Genomic DNA, 20,382 nt, shown 5'->3' with positions numbered 1-20,382 from the left:
TTAATAAGCCAAATTGGCTTAAAAGTACTCTTCTTAAGACTAATTTAATAAAAAATAAGAGATATAAGTCTCTAGTGACTGAGCAATTAACCATGGGAGAAATAGCTTTCAGAAAACTAGAAGCAGGAAAATGTGGAAACAATACACTAGCGTGAATCTTAAAATGATTCTTTTTGGCCTGGGCCGGGGCTGGGTTTGAACCCACCACCTCCGGTATATGGGGCCAGCGCCCTACTCCTTTGAGCCACAGGCACTGCCCTTAAAATGATTCTTTTTTTTAAATTTTATTTCAGATTAATATAAGGGTATATACCATTAGGTTACATTGGTTGCGATTAGGTTACATTAGGTAAAGTCTGAGGTGTAGTGGGGTCCTTTACCCAGGAGGCGTGCCACACACCCAGACACTGTGCCCTCAGTAGGGGGCTTACAGAACCCTTGGCCTTGAACTTAATTGTGTTTTTCTCTCATGTGGTTAAAATGATTCTTTTCTTATCTATGCCTTATTTTTTATTAAATAAAAGAAGAAAACCAACTTACCACAAGTCTCAGATGTAAAGTAACCTAATTTTATCTCCACATGGAGAGGAAGGTTAAATATTTTTAGGTATAAAGATGTATTATGGGAAAAAAAAAAACCCTATACACAGTACTATAAAATTAATTATTGACCTTCCAAAAATATAAAAATGCTAGAGGTAAACACGGGACACAGCATGGCTATCCAGTATTGTTAGCATCTACTTTTGAGCCTTTGGGTAAGGGTTTCTCAGTCTGTATGTGGCTTGACAACTGTCTGTCATTAGTCACCTTGAACTTCAAGGTGGAGCACGACTTCAGGGACTGCTAACTGATTATCTAGACTTTGGCAAGGCTGAGGTAAAAAAGCCTTCACCTTTATGACCTTAAAGGGGGAGTACCCTAGAGACTGCAGCAGACATTTGTTCCCTGCTCAGTCCCTCCTTTGGTCATCCCTTCTGAAAAGCAGCCACATTTACGTCAAGGTACTCCAAAGAGGTTGGGTCTTGTACATACTGGGCTAGTTATATTGTCTTTCTCAAGAATTTAAATTAGCATATAAAAATAAATATCATGGGCATGGCGCCTGTGGCTCAAGCAGCTAAGGCGCCAGCTACATACACCTGAGCTGGCGGGTTTGATCCAACCCGGGCTGCCAAACAACAATGACGGCGGCAACCAAAAATAGCCGGGTGTTATGGCGGGTTCCTGTAATCTAGCTACTTGGGATGCGGAGGCAGGAGAATTGCTTGAGCCCAGGTGTTGGAGGTTGCTGTGAGCTGTGATGCCACGGCACTCTACCCAGGGTGACAGCTTGAGGCTCTGTCTCAAAAAATAAATAAATACATATCATGAATGTTGTGCAGAGTTTAGCTGGGGCAGCTGTGTTAGATCATGTGGAAAAGAAAAAAACTGGTAACAGATTGAGAGAGGTACAGGATGTCCCAAAACTTGCCTCTGAAGTGCCATACATAGGGGAAATGAGAAATTGTAGCTAATGGACCTTTATTTACAAAATAGTCATTACAAACAGGTGGCCAATACATAGAGAATATTTTGTAAAATTTTATATTAATTATTTTGTAAATAAAGGTACATTTAGCTACAATTTCCCATTTCCCCTATGTATGGTGACTTCAGGGGCAATTTTGGACACCCTGGGTAGAGCTGAGACAGAATAAACCTTGACCTCAGGAAGTGACTTTTCTTCCTTTTTGAGGCAGGATCTCACTCTGTCACCCAGGCTAGATAGAGTACAGTGGTTTCATCATAGCCCCCTGCAACATCAAATCCCTGGGCTCAAGCGATTCTCCTGTCCCAGCCTTCCAAGTAGCTGGGACTAGGTTTTCTATTTTTAGTAGAGATGGGGTCTCATTCTTACTCAGGCTGGTCTCGTATTCCTGACCTCACTCAGTCCTCCTGCCTTGGCCTTCCAGAGCATTAGGATCACAGGCATGAGCCGCCGTGCCCAGCCTGGGTACTGACTTTGCAGTCCCAATTTCAGTGCCTATGTGGCCTGCTTTGTTATAGTTTTGGTTCTTCAACACCACTTTTATTTATGTGTGTGTGTATGTGTATAGGTACATGTGTGTATATTTTTTTAAATAATTTTTTGGGTTTGTGTGCATGTCAGGCGAAAGTCAAATGGCTTAAATTTATAGCTTTAGCAGTGGGGCAAGACCACTTCCACCCTGTATGTTACCCAGAGCTGCATACCGGATACATCTCTAATTCCACTACTTAAGCTCGCCTGACTAGATGTGTACTTCAGACAAACCAAAGTACTTGACTAAGAAAAAGACTTAAGTCAAGTTTCCTAAAATCACAAAAACAGATATCCTCTCAAAAGAACTATCACTTAAACAAAATTTTTATTTTTATATTGACCTATGCCATGGCTCATGTACCTGAAGTAGAAATTCAGTTCAACTCAAGAATAAAAAGCCTTTCTCTTATTAGACCTCAGATTTCCATCCTTGTTTTGCCATTGACAAATCATATAACTTGAACAATTCAGCTGGGGTTGAAAAGCCCTGTCTTAAGCTACTAATCATTTAGTTTATCAGTCAGTCTATGTAACCACTGCCCTGCTAAGGAGTTTAGCTATTGTAAAAGCAAAATAATTAATAAACTTGTGACATGCAGAAGAAATACAAAAGGAATTATTTAAGTCCTGGTGTGGTGGCTCATACTTATAATCCTAGCACTCTGGGAGGACTGCTGGAGATCAGGAATTCAAGACCAGCCTGAGCAAGACTGAAATACCTGTCTCTACAAAAAAACAGAAAAATTAGCTAGAAATGGTGGTACATGTCACAGGAGACTGACAAAAGAAGGCTGCCTGAGCCCAGAAGTTGTAGTACATGTTACCAGGAGACTGAGGAAAGAGGCTGCCTGAGCCCAGAAGTTGGAGGTGTGAGCTAGGCTGAGGCCACCGCATTCTAGCCAGGGTGACAGAGTAATACTCTGCCTCAAAAAAACAAACAAACAAACAAACAAAAACAAAAAGGATTTATTTAAACTTGATTCTGGTTAACAATGAAATGTTGCCTTGGAATTCCTACCAGCAAAGGAAGAAAATCCTGAGCCTAATAAGACACGTCCCTTCATCTGAAAAGATCTCAGAGTCCAACTCAAAGGCAGGTGTGATCCCATGCACAGAGCCTCTGAGTGGGAGTAGAGCACATGAGGGATGGGAGATTCCAGGAAATGAAGTTCTGGTTATAGAATCACAAATCTTCCTAATGAGATGGGAAAGCAGAACAGCGGCCCCCAAGCCTTCTGGCACAAGAGAACAGTTTTCATGGAAGACAATTTTCCCACAGCCCAGAAGGAGAGGATATGGTTTCAGGATGATTCAAGAGCATTACATTTCCATCTGAGATCATTAGGCATTAGATTCTTAAAAGGAGCACGCAACCTGGATCCTTCATAGATAAGAGTTTACAGTAGGGTTTGCACCCCTCTGAGAATCTGACGCCTCCACTCAGCGACGGGAGGGGGTACAAGTGATGAGGAGAGATGGGAGCAGCTGTGAATACAAAGGAAGCTTCACTCGCTCGCCTGCTGTCTGGTCCAGTTCCACTATTTGCCCCCCAGGGTTAGAGAACCAATTTAAGTTATTTGGGAAGTTCAGATATTTAAAAGAAAATGTACAAAAGAAGACTAATTATGAATACAAATATCGGTGTGTTGCTCACTGGTCATTGTGGTAGGTGCCTATAGTCCCAGCTACTTGGAAGGCTAAGGAAGAGGATCACTTGAGCCCAAGAGTTTGAGGTTGCTGTGAGCTATGACGCCACAGCACTCTACCAAGGGTGACAAAGTGAGACTCTGTCTCAAAAAAAAAAAAAAAAAAAAAATATATATATATATAGGTGTGAACCTTTAAGAAAAGTATCACAAAGATACAAGCCTAGTAAGAACTGAGAGTTCCAAAAATGCTAATAAAACAACAAAAATCTTTAAAGCTATGCTTGTACAAAATAAATAATATTGGGGAAAGATGGCAAAAGGTTAACTAATAGCAGAGAGAAGAGGTAGTTTCTAAAAAAATAAAAATAAAAAATTGCTTTTGTCTTTTTTATCTGTTAAGTAAGGCCCTTAAATGAGAAATAACAAACAAAAGTGAAAAGAAGTTCAAGTCTGTGAAAGTCAGTAAGAGGGTAATAGAACCAAATATATTTAAACATATTTAACACTCGACACCCAAATCAAATCTCAAGGTCTTGCAAAAACGTCAAACACAGAAGAAAACCATTTTAAAATGTTTCAGTAGGGCCAGACATGGTGGCTCACACCTGTAATCCCAGCACTTGGGAGGCCAAGGTGGGTGAATCTCCTGAGCTCACAGGTTTGAGACCAGCCTGAGCCAGAGTGAGACCCCGCCTCTAAAAACAGCCAGGCGTTGTGGCAGGTGCCTGTAGTCTCAGCTACTTGGGAGGCTGGGACAAGAGAATCATTTGAGCCAAGGAGTTTGAGTTTGCTGTGAGCTCTGATGCCAGGGCACTCTTCCCAGGGCTACAGAGTGAGATTCTGTCTCAGGGGAAAAAAAAATTTTCACAAAGTACAAAATGATAAGCTTAACAGAGTATAAAATTTTCTGAAAGAGAGCATAAAGTGTGTGATTTCTAAATACTTAGGAAAGATTTCTTTGTACAATATAAGCTAGAAAGTACAAAAAATATTAGATAACACATGAAAGCTATAACCCAGCTACAACTTAACAATAGGGAGAAGTGGGAAAGGGGGGGGGTGGGTAGAGGGAGGGGAATCGGTGGGATCACACCTGTGGTGCATATTACAGGGATATTTGCGAAACTTGGTAAATGTAGAATGTAAATGTTTTGGCACAGTAACTGAGATAACGCCGGAAAGGCTATGTTAACCACTGTGATAAAAATGTGTCAAATGGTTTATGAAGTGAGTGTATGATGCCCCATAATCATATCATTATATACAGTTATGATTTAATAAAAAAAAATAAAAATAAAAATAAAAAAATTAAAAAAAAAAATATTAGATAACAGATCTAAGATTAAAAAAGATTCTGTTAAGTTGGCATAACAAACTTAAACCAAAAAGCCATACTTAACAGGAATATGCTGACTCGTCCTGCATTTAGATGAACAATATAGCTGTCCAAATATATGAACAACTGTTTGGTGAAAGACCTTGTTGGTGGTAATTTATATGAAAAAAAATCCATGTATTTTAGTGATTGAGAGCGACTGTGTTCTTAAAAACTAATGAAATTTTATGCTGTACATTAAAAGATCAGAATCTCAAGAAAACAATTGTTTTGTAAACTAGTAAAATGGCCAGTTAAGTCAGAAAAGTGTAAACTTAGCTTTCTTTGAGAGCATTTAAAAATAAGTTTTATGAGTCTTTAAGACTCACGTGAACTGTAATGCTATCTCTAGTGTTTATAAAATACAAATCATATGAAAGTGTTTATCTACAACTCTCACAGCCACTAAAATGAAAAAAACACTTCTTCTTTTTTGCCAATTTAACATGTAGCTGAAATGACAGATGAAATTGGAGTAACAATATTTAAGTTTTGTTGTTTTTTTTTTTTTTGAGACAGAGTCTCACTTTGTCGCCCTTGGTAGACTGCTATTGGTATCACAGCTCACAGCAACCTTAAACTCTTGGGCTCAAGCAATCCTTTTTGCCTCAGTTTTTCATTTTTTCAGTAGAGATGGGGTCTCGCTCTTGCTCAGGCTGGTCTCAAACTCGTGAGCTCAAATGATCCACCCGCCTCGGCCTCCCAGAGTGCTGGGATTACAGGCAGGAGTCACCGCGCCTGGCTTATTTAAGAATTTTCTAAAGATACATTTTTTAAACTGTGTGTTTTGGTCTGGTATTTTGAAAGCACAAAATATTTTCAGAAAATTCCTTTTAATTAGTATGCGAAAGTTTTGGTGCAGGCGTTACTTAATTTAGTAAAAATGAAGACTAGGTGACTGAGTGTCAGATTCTCTCCTGTACAATCAATCCTCCTTTACGCTGAGGAACTCTTACTGATAATAATGGTAAAAGGGAAGGTCAGAAAAATTTAGACTGCCCCTTAAATTTTTCTTTTCTTTTTTTTTTTTTTTTTTTTTGAGACAGAGTGTCATTTTGTTGCCCTTAGTAGAGTGCAATGGCATCATAGCTCACAGTAACCTCAAACTCTTGGGCTCAAGCGATTCTCTTGCCTCAGCCTCCCGAGTAGCTGTCATTACAGGTGCCTGCCACAATGCCCAGCTATCTTCTTAGCTGGGATCTCACTCTTGCTCAGACTGGTCTCGAATCTGAGAGCTAAGGGCAATCCACCTACTTCGGCCTGTCAAGGTGTTAGGATTACAGGTGTAAGCCACCATGCCCAGCCTTCCCTAAAATTTCCTGACATTACATTAGAGCTATCATACATTTTAAAAACCGAACTGATAATGAAATAAGCACTTCAACCCTTTTTATTACTCCAAATAATTCAGGAAACAAAAGAAACAACTACATTTCTGTGTATTAACAAAATATGCAAAGACATTTTATAGAAAGACTTGATTACCAAGGAATATTAACACGTAAATAACCTATTAAGAGACTCAAGTAACTTTATCCTACATAAAATACTAAAATTTGTAACTTTAAAGCTTTACTAAGAATCTTTTATTATGTATTTTATCTGGTCTGATGTCAAATTATTAGAAAGAGTAAATCTCTTTGTAGAAGCAAAAGCATAAACAACATAAGTAATTTATATACATACAGAAGTGCACAGTCTTTTGGAAAGTTTTCGTACGATGTAGAAGGAAATGTATTTGATTGGTTTTCCTGTTCATTCTGAGTCACAGGTATATGATCTACACAAACACAAAAACACAAATGTGAGCAACAAGTATACCAACTTAAAAATCATTCACTATAATATCCAAATAATATCTTCATTCACTAGAGATTCTGCCCACAGGAAGCCCCCCAAAAGCAAACATATTAATATTTCAAAATTGAGCCAAAAATTTACATGTAAATATTTTCAAAAACATTAAGAAAATATAGGATGAGATAAATCACTTAGAATTCTACTGGAGAAACTCCAATTTGGCCTGAATTTGATCTGCATTTTAATCGACCTTTAGGATGAACAACAAGTATCCCTACTTTTGTATTTAATAATAGAATTCTTCAAGGCTCTATTAAAGGTTAGAAAATGGAAAGTTTGTGTATGTTTTGTTTTTCCATTGTTCTACAACTATATTTTGGAAGAGGGTTTGAAGTATTTGGGTATTTCTTTTCAGCCTTGTATTTATCTTTCCATATTTCTTTTTTTTTTTTTTTCAGTGTTATTTTTATTTATTTATTTATTTATATTATTAAATCATAACTGTATACAATGATATGATTATGGGGCATCATACACTCACTTCATAAACCATTTGACACATTTTTATCACAGTGGTTAACATAGCCTTTCCGGCGTTATCTCAGTTACTGTGCCAAAACATTTACATTCTACATTTACCAAGTTTTGCAAATACCCCTGTAATATGCACCACAGGTGTGATCCCACCGATTCCCCTCCCTCTACCCACCCCCCCCTTTCCCACTTCCCCCTATTGTTAAGTTGTAGCTGGGTTATAGCTTTCATGTGAGAGTCCCAAATTAGTTTCATAGTAGGGCTGTGTACATTGGGTATTTTTTCTTCCATTCTTGGGATACTTTACTAAGAAGAATATGTTCCAGCTCCATCCATGTAAACATGAAAGAGGTAAAGTCTCCATCTTTCTTTAAGGCTGCATAGTATTCCATGGTATACATATACCACAATTTATTAATCCATTTGTGGATCGATGGGCACTTGGGCTTTTTCCATGACTTAGCTATTATGAATTGGGCTGCAATAAACATTCTGGTACAAATATCTTTGTTATGTTGTGATTTTTGGTCTTCTGGGTATATGCCCAGCAGAGGAATTACAGGATTGAATGGCAGATCTATTTTTAGATCTCTGAGTGTTCTCCATATATCTTTCCAGAAGGAATGTATTAATTTGCATTCCCACCAGCAGTGCAGAAGTGTTCCCTTTTCTCCGCATCCACGCCAACATCTCTGGTCTTGAGATTTTGTGATATAGGCTAGTCTCATTGGAGTTAGATGATATCTCAAAGTAGTTTTGATTTGCATTTCTCTGATGATTAAAGATGATGAGCATTTTTTCATATGTCTGAAGGCCGTGCGCCTGTCTTCTTCAGAGAAGTTTCTCTTCAAATCCCTTGCCCAGCCTGCAATGGGATCCCTTGTTTTTTTCTTGCTGATGCGTTTGAGTTCTCTGTGGATTCTGGTTATTAAACCTTTGTCAGAGATATACCCTGCAAATATCTTCTCCCATTCTGAGGGCTGTCTGCTTGCTCTGCTTACTGTGTTCTTAGCTGTGCAGAAGTTTTTTAGTTTGATCAAGTCCCAGTAGTGTATTTTTGAAGCTGCTTCAATTGCCCGGGGGGTTCTCCTCATGAAATACTCACCCAGACCAATTTCTTCAAGGGTTTTCCCTGCATTCTCCTCTAGTATTTTTATAGTTTCATGTCTTAAGTTTAAATCTTTAATCCAATGAGAGTCTATCTTAGTTAATGGTGAAAGGTGTGGGTCCAATTTCAGTCTTCTGCAGGTTGCCAGCCAGTTCACCCAGCACCATTTGTTAAATAGGGAATCTTTTCCCCACTGAATGTTTTTAATTGGCTTGTCAAAAATCAAATAGCGGTAAGTAGCTGGATTCATCTCTTGGTTCTCTATTCTGTTCCAGATATCTACTTCTCTGTTTTTGTGCCAATACCATGCTGTTTTGATCACTATCGATTTGTAGTAAAGTCTGAGGTCTGGTAGTGTGATTCCTCCTGTTTTGTTTTTATTTCTGAGTAATGTCTTGGCTATTCGAGGTTTTTTCTGATTCCATATAAAACGAAGTAATGTTTTTTCAAGATCTTTAAAATATGACAGTGGAGCTTTAATAGGGAGTGCGTTGAAATTATATATTGCTTTGGGTAGTATGGACATTTTGATAATGTTGATTCTTCCTAGCCATGAGCATGGTATGTTTTTCCATTTGTTAACATTTTCGGCTATTTCTTTTCTTAGAGTTTCATAGTTCTCTTTATAGAGATCTTTCACATCTTTTGTTAGGTAAATTCCCAAATATTTCATCTTCTTTGGCACTACTGTGAATGGGATAGAGTCCTTAACTGCTTTTTCAATTTGACTGTTGTTGGTGTATATAAAGGCTACCGATTTATGAATGTTGATTTTGTAACCTGAGACGCTGCTGTATTCCTTGATCACTTCTAGGAGTTTTGTAGTAGAGTCCCTAGTGTTTTCCAGATACACAATCATATCATCTGCGAAGAGCGAGAGTTTGATCTCTTCTGACCCTATATGGATACCCTTGATCGCCTTTTCTTCCCTAATTGCGGTGGCTAAAACTTCCATTACAATGTTGAAAAGCAATGGAGACAATGGGCAGCCTTGTCTGGTTCCTGATCTGAGTGGAAATGATTCCAATTTAACTCCATTCAATATGATATTGGCTGTGGGTTTGCTGTAGATAGCCTCTATCAGTTTAAGAAAAGTCCCTTCTAGACCAATTTTCTTCCATATTTCTTTTTATTAATTGTTAAGATTATTTTTATTTATACCTTTTGAAAAATGTACCTTTTTTTACATGAGTTACTTGTGCAAAGTTAGAGTTGGAAGAGTATAAATACATAAAAGGTGACCATGGAACATTAGATGAAGCATTCGCAATCCTTGACCCACACTGCTACTTAAAGGTGCTGTCTATTTAAAAGTATCAATATCCAAAGGAAGATGCAGATGTTGCAGAGGTTGGCTTTTAAGGTTCTCATAATGCTAAAAGGGAAGAAAAAAAAGAAAGCATGCAGTAATAACTCAGGACTTGGGTGGAAATTAATTTTCCACAGATATATTCCCTTAATTAAAACTAAAAATAAAGTAAAATAAAAAAGATGGAAGACTGTTAAGTTTGTTCATCTAGGACAGCACTGTCCACATTGGCTTGGTGCCCATGGCACTGTAGTTATGGCAGCAGCCACTTACACCAAGCGTGGCAGGAATGAACCTGGCCCAGGCCAGGTAAACAACTGCAACCAAAAAATAGCCGGGCGTTGTGGTGGGTGCCTGTAGTCCCAGCTCCCTGGGAAGCTGAGGCAAGAGAATCGCTTGAGCCCAAGAGTCTGAGGTTGCTGTGAGCTGTGGCACTCTACGGAGGGTGATATAGTGAGACTCTCATCTCAAGGAAAAAAAAAAAAAGATGTCCACCTTTCCCTAGCTCAAAAACTGATGATGAATTTCCATTCCTCTGCTCCCACACCTCTTTAAACCAAAGCAAAAACCCCGAAGACCAGTATTGAAATTTAGCATAGGTGTGTCCAATCGTATCTTGCACGGAGAGGATGTGTCAGTTACAGCAATTACTGCACTACGTTGGCTGAGACCTTCGACATTTTTCCTATCACTGAACACTATCTTATAGTTCATACCGCTTAAGTCTTAGCATCATGCGATTTTGAGATTCCATTACCCTTTCGAAACTGATGTTTACGTGGATTTTTTTTTCTGTTTTCTATAGGCCATATTCCAAATACATTCACTCCTAAATCCACCCAACACAAGAGAAGGATGAGCCAGGATGAAACACTTCAGCAAACATTTTGTTAAAATGGCATCCTGGTCACCAAGCTCCACATAAGCAGCACCTATATAACAATTCATTTTAAAGGCTTAGTGTAAAGTACAGTAACAAAAATAACTTCTCAGAGCCTGGAGATGAGATACAACGGAAAAGCAATTAAGCATTAGTAATTTTTGCAAGTAACCCAGGTACAGTACATTTGATTTCATAGAGGGTGTTTTCAGATGTTCCAGGAGTAGAAGGGGCAGGAAAGGTTTGGCAAGGGAAGATGGAAACAGCACAACAGCTATTTTGTTTTTAATAAATATAATGACACTGAAGAAAAGGAAGGTGACAACAGTATGTATTTTCCTGATATCTGGCCTCTTTTGCTGCCCCCAGGGTCAACAATCACACCAGCTCTGTTCTATTATTGCAGAAACACGCTTTTCATATTCCCACTTGTTCTCCTGGTATAGCTGAGCAGCCTGGCTGTTTGCTGGACTATTGGGATTGGGTCCCTCCAACAGAGACTGTATGGATGTTAAAATGGAAGACATACCATAAGTTGGGCTCAATGGTTCTGAAGTACATCCACACATGCACTACCATCTGCACAGACATTTGGATGAAACATCTTAGAGACAAATCTAACTGTAGATGATTTATCTGGATATTCTTCAACGAATTCTATTGTAAGCTTAAATGTTCTATCTTCAAATGGGAGTCCCTTCAGGCCCCCAAATGATTACATTCCAAACCATTATATTGTTCTGGGATGGAGCCCTGCTGACTCCAGCAGGAGGCTCCTTGGGCAACCTCTGGAAGTCCTGCATGAGGCACTGCTGAGCCGGGGTGGGGCACGCATGGGGGTCTCCAGCAGGGTCAGGGTGGGGCACACACGGGGGTCTCCAGCAGGAGGGGTGGGGCACACACGGGGGTCTCCAGCAGGGTCAGGGGTGGGGCACACACGGGCGTCTCCAGCAGGGTCAGGGGTGGGGCACACATGGGGGTCTCCAGCAGGGTCAAGGTGGGGCACACACAAGGGTCTCCAGCAGGGTCAGGTTCGGGCACACACAGGTGTCTCCAGCAGGGTCAGGGTGGGGCACACATGGGGGTCTTGGGTTCTTACAGTGGACAAGGAGGCCGAGGAGGCCAAAGGTGGTGCGGAGGAAGGGCCCAGAGGAGCTGCACTGCCTCTCCGAAGTCAAGGGTCAGTCTTTTCGCATTTTACGTATCTTTTTATGCTTAATTTCTCTCATTTCTTGAGTTTTTATATTTCATCTATTTTTATCCTCCCTTTTGAAGGTAATATAGAAATAAATGTGTGTACTTAATGAAAAAAGTTAGAGATTTCCTGTTATTATTAAAAGCAGGTATGTGGGCCAGTCTATGTTTGGCTTAAAACTTTTTTCCCATACATTTTTTGCTGACTTATGAGTCAGTGTTGCCCTCGGTAGAGTGCTATGGCATCACAGCTCACAGCAACCTTAAACTCTTGGGCTCAAGTGATTCTCTTGCCTCAGTCTCCCAAGTAGCTGGGACTACAGGCACCTACCACAACACCTGGCTATTTTTTTTTTTTTGTAGTTGTCGTTGTTTAGCAGGCGCAGGCAGGGTTCGAATTCACCAGCCATAGTGCATGTGGCCGGCACCGTAACCACTGAGCTATGGGCACGGAGCCTGCTGACTTTTCCCTATTAACTGATGGACCTAACGTAAAAAATTTATTCTTATCCTCACATAAGATTGTCATGTTGTTGGAAAAAATGATTCAGTGTTATTTGTTATAGCACAATAAAGGCCAGGCACATTGGCTCACACCTATAATCCCAGCACTTTGGGAGGCCAAGGAAGATCTCTTGAGGCCAGGAGGTTGAGACCAGCCTGGGCAATACAGTGAGACCCTGTTTCTTAAAAATAAAATGAAAATGGAAATCAGCTGGGCATGGCGGCATGTGTCTGTTGTCCTTCATACTCAGGAGACTGAGGCTGGAGGATTGTTTGAGCCCAAGAGTTAAAGGCTGCAGTGAGCTATGACCATGTCACTATACTCCAGCCTGGACAACAAAGTGTGACTTTGTCTTAAAACAAAAAACGGTACAGCCAACTTTATTTAGAACTATAATAGGTATGGGACTACCGCAATGGGATTTTGCCACGAGGGAGGGAGACTGGGCTCAATTCTGACTACAGCTTGGTCTACTGGGAATTTATAGTCAAGGGGCAGGGGTAGCAGAGGTGGATGGAAAATTACTAAGAGGAAACACCAGGGGACAGAGGGATTCTGGTTAAACTGATCTAACAAGATTCTTGCTGAAGTCAGACTAGGGTGATCAGATTATCAAGAGTAGGGAGCTTTTATTAAAATGACTTAGCAGGGTTCCTACGAAAATAGGATTTTACAAGAAAGTACAGTAGTCTTCCCTTATACTGAAGGGATACACTCCAATACTCCCAGGACATGCCCAGAACCTTGGATAGTACTGAACTCTCTATATAAACATTACATTGTTAATAAAGTTTAAGTTATAAATTAGACACAGTAAGAGATTAACAATAAAAATATAACAATTGTAACCATATACTATAAAATAAAAATTATGTGAATGTGGTCTTTCTCTCTTGTGAAATGTCTTCCTGTCCGGTACTCACCCTCTTCTAACTGACCAGTGGGCAGTACACACAGCACGGACACACTGGACAGGGGGATGGCTCAGGACCCAGGCAGACAAAGCAGGACAGGGAGAAATCTCATCCCACTATCAGACTGGTGCACAATTTAAAACTTAACATTTATTTTTGGAATTTTCCATTTAATATTTTCAGATCATGGTTGACCTGGGGTAACGGAAACCTTTTAAAGTGAAATGGTGGGTAAAGAGGTACAGCCGTACTCAGATGGGCCAAGGAGAAAGCTCAGGAGCCTGACACAAGTTTGCTCAAGTGAAATGTCTCTGACATCACACTGGGCCATTAGCATTAGAACAATTTTACTAAAACAACAAAAAATGTTCAAGTAAATAAAAGAATATTTTAAGTTATACACCAACTAAGGCTTGACGATCAGAACAAGACTCCATGTATAAAAATAAATAAATAAACCAAGGAGACTCCTTGGCTAACAAGGTAGAGAAAGTACATTTAAAATCTGACAGGAAAAGAGAGTTCTAATAATTAATTAGAAATTTTTTTGGACACCCTTATTTTGTGGCAACTAATCAGAAAATAATTAAGTTGAGTGGCACCTGTGGCTCAAGGAGTAGGGTGCCCGCCCCATATACCAGGGCGGGTTCAAGCCTAGCCCAGGACAAAAACTACAAAAAAAAAAAAAAAAAAAAAAGAAAAGAGAAAGAAATTAATTGTTACAAATTAGGAATTTCTAATTTTTTTTTCCCAGCTAAAAATTCTGCATGAGCAATTCACAGTCTGGGAGGTCTACGCTAGATCCAGGATGGCTTGTTTTGACCTCAACACCAAGACTTTTGTTTTATTCAGTTTCACAATTCTTTTTAAAATAAATGCAGGAAACTTTTTTATTACTGGAACGTTTCTAATCCTTGTATTTGTCAACAGTATCAATTATACATCTCCTCCCATTAATTAAAAACATTTCTCTACCACTGGTAAACAGATATACTTTAATTTCGATAAGTTTGTTACATTTCAGATGAACTATAAAAATATAAAATTATAATATTCAGCATGCCTACTCATGAAATTACCTCAAAAGATCCAAAACAAAAACCAATTTACTTTTATTAGAAAGTAAGTCATTCCAGAAAGAAAAAAAAATGTTTAGAATTGGTGACAAGTGAGGGTAAAGCCTCTCTTAAAAAAAAAAAAAATACATAGGGTGGTTGGGCGGCGCCTGTGGCTCACTGAGTAGGGCAACGGCCCCATATGCCAAGGGTGGCGGGTTCAAACCCAGCCCCGGCCAAACTGCAACAGAAAAATAGCCGGGCGTTGTGGCAGGCGCCTGTAGTCCCAGCTGCTCGGGAGGCTGAGGCAAGAGAATCGCATAAGCCCAAGAGTTAGAGGCTGCTGTGAGCCGTGTGACGCCACAGCACTCTACCCAAGGGCGGTACAGTGAGACTCTGCCTCTACAAAAAAAGAAAAAAAAAAAAAAATAGGGCAGCGCCTGTGGCTCAGTCGGTAAGGCGCCGGCCCCATATACTGAGGGTGGCGGGTTCAAACCCAGCCCCGGCCAAAATGCAACAAAAAAATAGCCAGGCGTTGTGATGGGCGCCTGTAGTCCCAGCTACTCGGGAGGCTGAGGCAAGAGAATCGCTTAAGCCCAGGAGTTGGAGGTTGCTGTGAGCCGTGTGACGCCACGGCACTCTACCGAGGGCCATAAAGTGAGACTCTGTCTCTACAAAAAAATATATATATATATATCTAGGGTGGCGCCTGTGGCTCAAACGAGTAGGGCGCTGGCCCCATATGCCGGAGGTTGTGGGTTCAAACCCAGCCCCGGCCAAAACTGCAAAAAAAAAAAAAAAAAAAAAAACAACTAATATAATCCCTAAAGGATTCTCTAGTTGTACAGTAGCCAACACAAGAATTGTTTTGAAGTGAAGACATCTGAGAATAAATGCAAGAAGAGGTTTTCTCTGAACTTTGCACTTTCTGTCTAAAAACCAGATACTCCAAAAAAAAAGAAAGAAAGAAAAAAAGAACTTAATTGTCATAAATTCCCTCCCCTAAAGTTTCATCCACCAGAAAACACTGACTCTCATCACAGGAGAGCAGAGGAAGTTGGCAGCACACTCAAACCAGTACTGTTACAAACTATCCTAACTCCCACCTACTCTTCTCAGGGTCCATTTATCTTCCAGAAGTCATTTGTACTTTCTTTTTTTTTTTTTTTTTGTAGAGACGGAGTCTCACTTTATGGCCCTCGGTAGAGTGCCGTGGCCTCACACAGCTCACAGCAACCTCCAACTCCTGGGCTTAAGCGATTCTCTTGCCTCAGCCTCCCGAGTAGCTGGGACTACAGGCGCCCGCCACAACACCCGGCTATTTTTTGGTTGCAGTTTGGCCGGGGCTGGGTTTGAACCCACCACCCTCGGTATATGGGGCCAGCGCTTTACCGACTGAGCCACAGGCGCCGCCCCATTTGTACTTTCTTAAGTTCTGTCTCTCTCTCTCCCCCCCCAAACCCCCCTCTCCTAAAAAGTCATTTGTTACTCCGGAAAGCCCCTGTTCCCCTCCCTTTCACCTATTAAGGTGACATAATACGCCCTCGAATCTCACTACTGCTTTGGATATTCACATCTTCCTGTGATGTTCTTATACATACGTATATGGGTAAAAGGAAAAGTTAACAACTTTATATGCCTTTTCTCTTATTAACCTGTTTTTGGGGCCAGGTATGGTGGTGGTTCACACCTGTATTTCCAGCACTGTAGGAAGGCAAGGTAGGAGGACTGAATCAGGAGTTTGAGACCACACCAGCCTGAGCAGGAGCGAACCCCTATCTCCACTAAAAATAGAAAAATAAGCAGAGCATTGTAGCAGGTGCCTGTAGTCCCAGTTACTTGGGAGGCTGAGGCAGAAAGATTGCTTAAGCCCAGGAGTTTGAGGATGCAGTGAGCTAGGCTAAGGCTACTGCATTCTAGCCTGGAGCAAGAGAATGAAACTCTGTCTCAAAATAAATAAATGAAAATCTGTCTTTTGTTAGTTTAATTCACATTCACAGCCTCAACCCCCAGTCACTGAGAGAGGCAAAGTTTTCTTCTCCTCCTTAGTATAGTGGTGAGAAAAAAAAAAAGGTTTCCTCCTCTACAATTCTAAGCGCTAGTTGAAGGCTACTGTGAAAGGGAGACTGCGTTCTTCAAGAAGCTACTTTTTTTTTTTTTTTGAGACAGTCTCATTCTCACTGTGTCACTCTGTGTAGAGAGTTATGGTGTCACAGCTCACAGAAACCTCAAACTCCAGCGCTCAAGCAATACTCCTACCTTAGCCTCCAGAGTACCGGCACCACAGGTGCCTACTACCATGCCTGGCTAATTTTTCTTTTTTTTTTTTTTGAGAAAGAGTCTCACTATGTCACTCTCGGTAGAGTGCCCTTGCATCACAGCTCACAGCAACCTCAAACTTTTGGGCTCAAGCGATTCTCTTGCCTCATTCTCCCAAGTAGCTGGGACTCAGGCGTCCCCCACAACGCCTGGCTATTTTGTTGTTGTTGTAATTGCCATTGCTGTTTGGCAGGCCCAGGCCAGGGTTTGAACCCCTGGTGTATGTGGCCAATTCCCTAACCGCTGAGCTACAGACACCGAGCCTAGTTTTTCTATTTTCAGTAGAAAAAGGATCTGGCCCTTGCTCAGGCAATCCACCTGCCTTGGCCTCTCAGAAGGCCAAGACTAAAGGCATGAGCCCCCACACCCAGTTCAAGCAGCTACTCTTCTAAAACTATACTTTGGCTACTGAAATTGAGAATGCTTTTGAGGGCGGCGCCTGTGGCACAGTGAGTAGGGCGCCGGCCCCATATGCTGAGGGTGGCGGGTTCAAATCCAGCCCCGGCCAAACTGCAACAAAAAAAAAAATTAGCCGGGCGTTGTGGCAGGCGCCTGTAGTCCCAGCTACTCGGGAGGCTGAGGCAAGAGAATCGCGTAAGCCCAAGAGTTAGAGGTTGCTGTGAGCCATGTGACGCCACGGCACTCTACCGAGGGTGGTACAGTGAGACTCTGTCTCTACAAAAAACAAAAGAGAATGCTTTTGAATAACAAAAGGTTAAAGAAACATATTGGTGATGCTAGGCTACATTTTCAGAGATTAAAAGCCTTAAGGATCCAAATTATGACAGTAAAATAAAAATTATTCAAATTATGCCAGGCACGGTGGCTCATACCTATAATCCCAGTACTTGGTAGGCTGAGGCAGGTGGATTGCCTGAGCTTACAGGTTCGAGACCAGCCTAAGCCAGAGCAACACCTCATCTCTAAAAATACCTGGGCATTGTGAAGGGTGTCTGTACTCTCAGCTACTTGGGAGGCTGAGACAAGAGAATCGCTTAAGCCCAAGAATTTGAAGTTGCTATGAGCTGTGATGCCATGGCACTCTACCCAGGGTGACAAAGTGAGACTCCATCTCAAAAATAAATAAATAAATATAATTTCTTAAATATCTAATAGCATTATATAAAATCTAATGAATGCACTTCCTCAATACTTTGGCAAATTTGTGATAGAATATGATTTATGGAATAGTGATTCTGATAAAATAACTTCCATTTTTCTTTTTTACATCTTAGTACATGTAACATAATAAGAAATAAATACTTGGTCTGTGAAAATAAATAATTTCAAAGCTATTGAAACCCTGACAGGTGACTGTGATCTGAGTCACGTATGGCCAACGACTTGTGTTCCTTAGATTATAGGTTACTTCATTTCCTACTATTTTTATTCTGTACTATGACAAGAGGGTAAAATGAGGTCAGGGACAAAAATCCCCTGCCTTGTTCATTAATGACCCTTGTTATAGACTAACTTTCCCCTAGTTATCCTATTTTGCTTAGACCAGATGACCTTGTATGAAAAGGCTGTAATCCTGCTAAATATTCCCATCTCTGCCTATGTAAATGAAATCTTCACACTGACTGGGGAACACTTGACTGCGTTCTTTTAGAGGCGGTGTTTCTGGATAGGTCATCCCTCAACTTTGTGCTTGAATAAACTCCCTTTAAGTTAGAATCTGACCCTTTTGATTATTTTAGGTTGACAGGTCTCTGCCCTGGCTCCTGACAGAGTTGTAAAACCCTTATTATTTCTTGAGTGAAAAGGGTGACAGGAGCATCTTCTGGTATAATATTTGGTCTTTGTCCCCATTTCTTCACACAAGAGCCTCTAAGACCTGTGGGATTTGTGGCAAGGTAAGAGTGTCTTTTGTATGCTAATGAGATGACTGATGAATGTAGGGGTCCCTAGACAGCTTCAGGATGTGGCTGGTTGTCAGGAAGATCAAGCCACTTCCACCAAAGCACATTAGAACTTTTTTCTTCTACCCTGCCCTCATCTCCAGAGAGGGGAAAGGGACAGGAGATTGAGCTAATCACCAATGGCCAATGACTTAATGCATCATGTCTATGAGACTGTCATAAAATCTCTGAATGACCTTTCAGGTAGGTGAATGCATCCACATACGGGGTGGATGAGGAGGGGCAAAGTCCACAGGGACAAAAGGTCCTGTATTCAGGGTTCTTCCAGACTTCACCCTCTTCACTTGGCTATTCATTTGTAACCTTCCTAACACCCTTCATAATAAACTGTTACTAGTAAATGAAGTGTTTCCCTGACTTGTGGAGGGGTTGTGTGAACCCTGATTTGTAGCTGAGTTGGTGAGGAAAGCCAGAGCCCAGGACTCACGACTGGCATTTGTAATAGGAAAAAGTTTTGGGGGACAAGCCCTTGACCTGAGGGGTCTGTGCTAACTCTGGGTAGTGGCAGAATGGAATTAAATTGTAGTACACCATTGGTGTCCACAGAAAATTAGAGAATTGCTTGGTGTGGAAAACTCACACATTTGGTATCAGGACTATTGTGAGTAGAAAAACAGTTTTTCTTTAATATGTTACCACTGATTCTTCTAAATTGAATTTGTTTAGAGCTTGGAAGACTGATGATCTAAAAACAATCTAGAAATTATCCACCAACTTTCCTCTCCCTAGGATGCCTAGCTGGTACACATTTCCTAACTCTGGATGAGAAGGACTTTTCCTTTAATAGAAAAAACTGATTGATGTAACTTATAAATGTGGAAGCTACACTTTATTTTCAATTGTCTTTAATTAACCTGACAGATGAAGGCTGGCCTGCCTCACTCTGGACTGCGGGGTTAGAGATGTACATACCCTTTATCAAAGCTGCACTGTTACTGATAGTTGCTTCATTCACTAGAATCATTGCTTGGATATATTCTGTTAAGGAAAGAAAAAAAAAAAGGAATAAAAACATAACCGTCACCTTTATTCATGGCACCAGCCACTGTCCCAAACAATTTACATAATTTATTTCATTTGATCTTCATTATTCCCCTCAGAGGTTAAACTGTTCCAGGTCACTCAGCTAGGACATGGTAGAACTGTATTCAAACTTAGATACGTGTACATACGACTAGTGAAGGATTGAGAAGGAACGCTAAAATAAAAAATAGTACCAACTTTTTGGACAAATACATAATGATGCAATAATAATATTAAGTAAGGATTAAGCAGAGTGTTGGGAAAATTAACTTTAAACCACATGTCCTAATGTAGTGAAGGAGAATTCAATATTGAAGTCTTATGTTCAGCAGCCAACCAGAATCGAACACAAAGAGAAATAATGAGAACTTGGGTGACTGAACCGGAATAGTGATTCTATGCAGAACACCAATTTTGCTTTCCGAAGACTAGTAGAGACGCTCTGTTTAAAGCAGGTTGTATGTACTGCTACATACACATAAAAAACTAGTTGTCTCTGGATGATGGAGTAATGCATAATTTTTCTGGATTTTTTTTTTGTAAATGCCAAATGTCATTATAATGAGTATATTTTACTGTTGTAACATTTCTCGCCAAAAGACATAAAGGTGAAAAAGCAGCCTGAGAGGCGCGGTGCCTGTAGCCCAGTGAGTAGGGCACCAGCTACATACACCAACGCTGGCGGGTTCAAGGCTGGCCCAGGCCTCCTAAAGAACAATGACAACTGCAA

General features: G+C 40.6%; 1 protein-coding gene and 1 pseudogene across 4 annotated transcripts in view; both read right to left on the bottom strand.

The window, feature by feature from the left end:
- Positions 1-20,382, bottom strand: part of SETDB2 (SET domain bifurcated histone lysine methyltransferase 2) — a 112,891-nt gene that overhangs the window by 70,741 nt on the left and 21,768 nt on the right. For all 4 annotated transcript variants that reach the window (XM_053563743.1, XM_053563742.1, XM_053563741.1 and 1 more), the window contains 2 exons: positions 19,542-19,607; positions 6,776-6,869 (listed from right to left, as the gene is read on the bottom strand). In XM_053563743.1, coding sequence (XP_053419718.1) covers positions 6,776-6,869; positions 19,542-19,607 — 160 coding nt within the window. The remainder of the gene's footprint in view (positions 1-6,775; positions 6,870-19,541; positions 19,608-20,382) is intronic.
- LOC128566736 (ubiquitin-conjugating enzyme E2 A-like) lies at positions 10,762-11,538 on the bottom strand (annotated as a pseudogene).

The sequence above is a fragment of the Nycticebus coucang genome, chromosome 15, assembly GCF_027406575.1.
Source record: "Nycticebus coucang isolate mNycCou1 chromosome 15, mNycCou1.pri, whole genome shotgun sequence".
Classification (NCBI taxonomy): Eukaryota; Metazoa; Chordata; class Mammalia; order Primates; family Lorisidae; genus Nycticebus; species Nycticebus coucang.
The sequence above is the reverse complement of the archived record's forward strand: the minus strand, read 5'-3'. Positions and strand labels throughout refer to the sequence as shown.